At 36.1% G+C, this 2,082-nt stretch overlaps 1 protein-coding gene across 1 annotated transcript; it reads left to right on the top strand.

Annotated features, from left to right (window-relative positions):
* The first annotated feature begins 544 nt into the window (after positions 1-544).
* On the top strand, positions 545-1,489 carry LOC126493492 (olfactory receptor 145-like). The gene is given in 1 exon segment (XM_050130510.1): positions 545-1,489. A coding segment is annotated over 1 exon segment (936 nt). The 5' UTR covers positions 545-553.
* Positions 1,490-2,082: the final 593 nt, after the last annotated feature.

The following is a 2,082-nucleotide window of genomic DNA, read 5'->3' on the forward strand; positions in this document are numbered from 1 at the left end:
CATTCCACATGGCAAGTTCTCAAAACTAGGAATTTTTGTGACAATGTCTGTATCATAACTAATAACAGACTTGATTTCTTCTGCTTGATACTTGGAAATGATAGTAACAATTCAAAGTATAATGAAGGCCAATCTGGTTTTAGCTTATCACCACATTGCTAGAACTTTTCCCTGCATCAAGAAAAAAAAAAGAAAGAAAGAAAGAAAGAAGCCACAATGAATGAAGTAGAAGAGAAAGGGAAATTTAGGTCCTTGTGTATTGATTTTACTTTTTGTCCTTGAATTTTCAAATAGTCAAATTAGCATATTAGGGCTAAGCTCTGAGTTGTATTAGTGAAACTCTTTACTGTATTTAACCTCAGACATGATAATAGAGGAAGACAATGTTGTTCCTTAATGTGGTAGCTCGAAAGGTGGGTTCAAAATTTTGAAGCTGTCTGGCTAATGACATTCGAACAAAAACTGACATTTGAAGAGGAGGTGTGGTTTTCGAATTCTCCTTTTCCTGAAATTTCACTTATTTTTCCTTCTCCACAGGATCTCTGACAGAAGTATGGCTTGGGAAAACAATTCTTTAGTAACTGAATTTATTCTCTTGGGGATAACAGAACAACCTGACCTCAAAACACCATTGTTTCTCCTTTTTCTGGTAATATACATGATTACAGCATTGGGGAATTTAACCTTGATCATTCTAATTCTTCTAAATTCTCACCTCCACACCCCCATGTACTTTTTCCTGTTTAACTTGTCTTGCATTGACCTCTGTTATTCTTCTGTGATTATACCCAAAATGCTGATGAATTTTATACAAGAAAAGAATGTTATCTCTTACATGGAATGTATGACCCAGCTATACTTCTTTTGTTTTTTTGTCATTTCTGAGTGTTATGTGCTGACTTCAATGGCCTATGATCGCTATGTGGCTATCTGCAATCCACTCTTGTACAAAGCTGCTTTGTCTCCAAAGGTGTGTTTCTATCTAATGCTTGGTTCATATTTGATGGGATTTTCTGGTGCCATGATCCACACTGGCTGCATCCTGAGACTGACATTCTGTGATGGGAACATCATAAACCACTATTTCTGTGATGTCCTCCCTTTGCTGCAGCTCTCCTGAACAAGCACCTATGTCAAAGAGATAGAGCTATTCATTGTAACAGGAAAAGACATCATCATGCCTACAGTCATTATCTTTACATCGTATGGCTTCATCCTCTCCAGCATCCTCAAAATAAAATCCACTGAAGGCAGATCCAAAGCCTTCAGCACCTGCAGCTCCCATATGCTTGCCGTTTGTCTGTTCTTTGGATCAGGTGCATTCATGTATCTCAAACCTACCTCAGCTGTATCTATGGGTAAGGGAAAATACTATTCTGTTTTTTATACCATTGTGGTTCCCATGATGAATCCTTTAATCTACAGTTTGAGGAACAAAGATGTTAAAATAGCTTTGAGAAAAACCTTGGCTGTATTATTCAGAAACTGAATCTATCTATGACTGTAAAACCATGGAGAGATTTACTGTTTGCTATATATTAATATGAAATTTTTGGTGTAGGAGGTTCTTTTGTTCATGTGTTGCTTTTATTGGGTAATATGTAAAGAAACTGTTTTGGGCCTGATAGGGCAGAATTTAGGTAGGCAGAGAAGACAGAACTGAATTCTGGAAAGAAGGGCAGAGAGAGACACCATGGATCTTTCTGCCTGAGATGGACGCTGGTTAAAATTATGCCAGTAAGTCACAGTCACGTGGCAATGCAGAGATTAATAAAAATAGGTTAAATTAAGATGTAAGAATTAGCCAATAAGAAACTAGAGCTAATGGGCAAATACCTGTCTTAATTAATACAGTATCTGTGTGGTTAATTTGGGTGTAAGTTAGCCAAGTGGCCTGGACAAACAGCAGGCCCTCTACTTGTAACACATTTTTATACTTAATATATTTCCTTGTGATATATTATATTTATTATGTTCTGTTTAAAATATTTTCACATCAGTACATTAGTTTTCTCTCTTCTTACATTCATTGAAATTGGAAATTATCTTATTTGCATTATTTTATATAGGCTTTGTTTTCTC

This window comes from Alexandromys fortis, unplaced genomic scaffold, assembly GCF_014885135.2.
Source record: "Alexandromys fortis isolate MF-2015 unplaced genomic scaffold, M_Fortis_MF-2015_v1.1 scaffold_335, whole genome shotgun sequence".
Classification (NCBI taxonomy): Eukaryota; Metazoa; Chordata; class Mammalia; order Rodentia; family Cricetidae; genus Alexandromys; species Alexandromys fortis.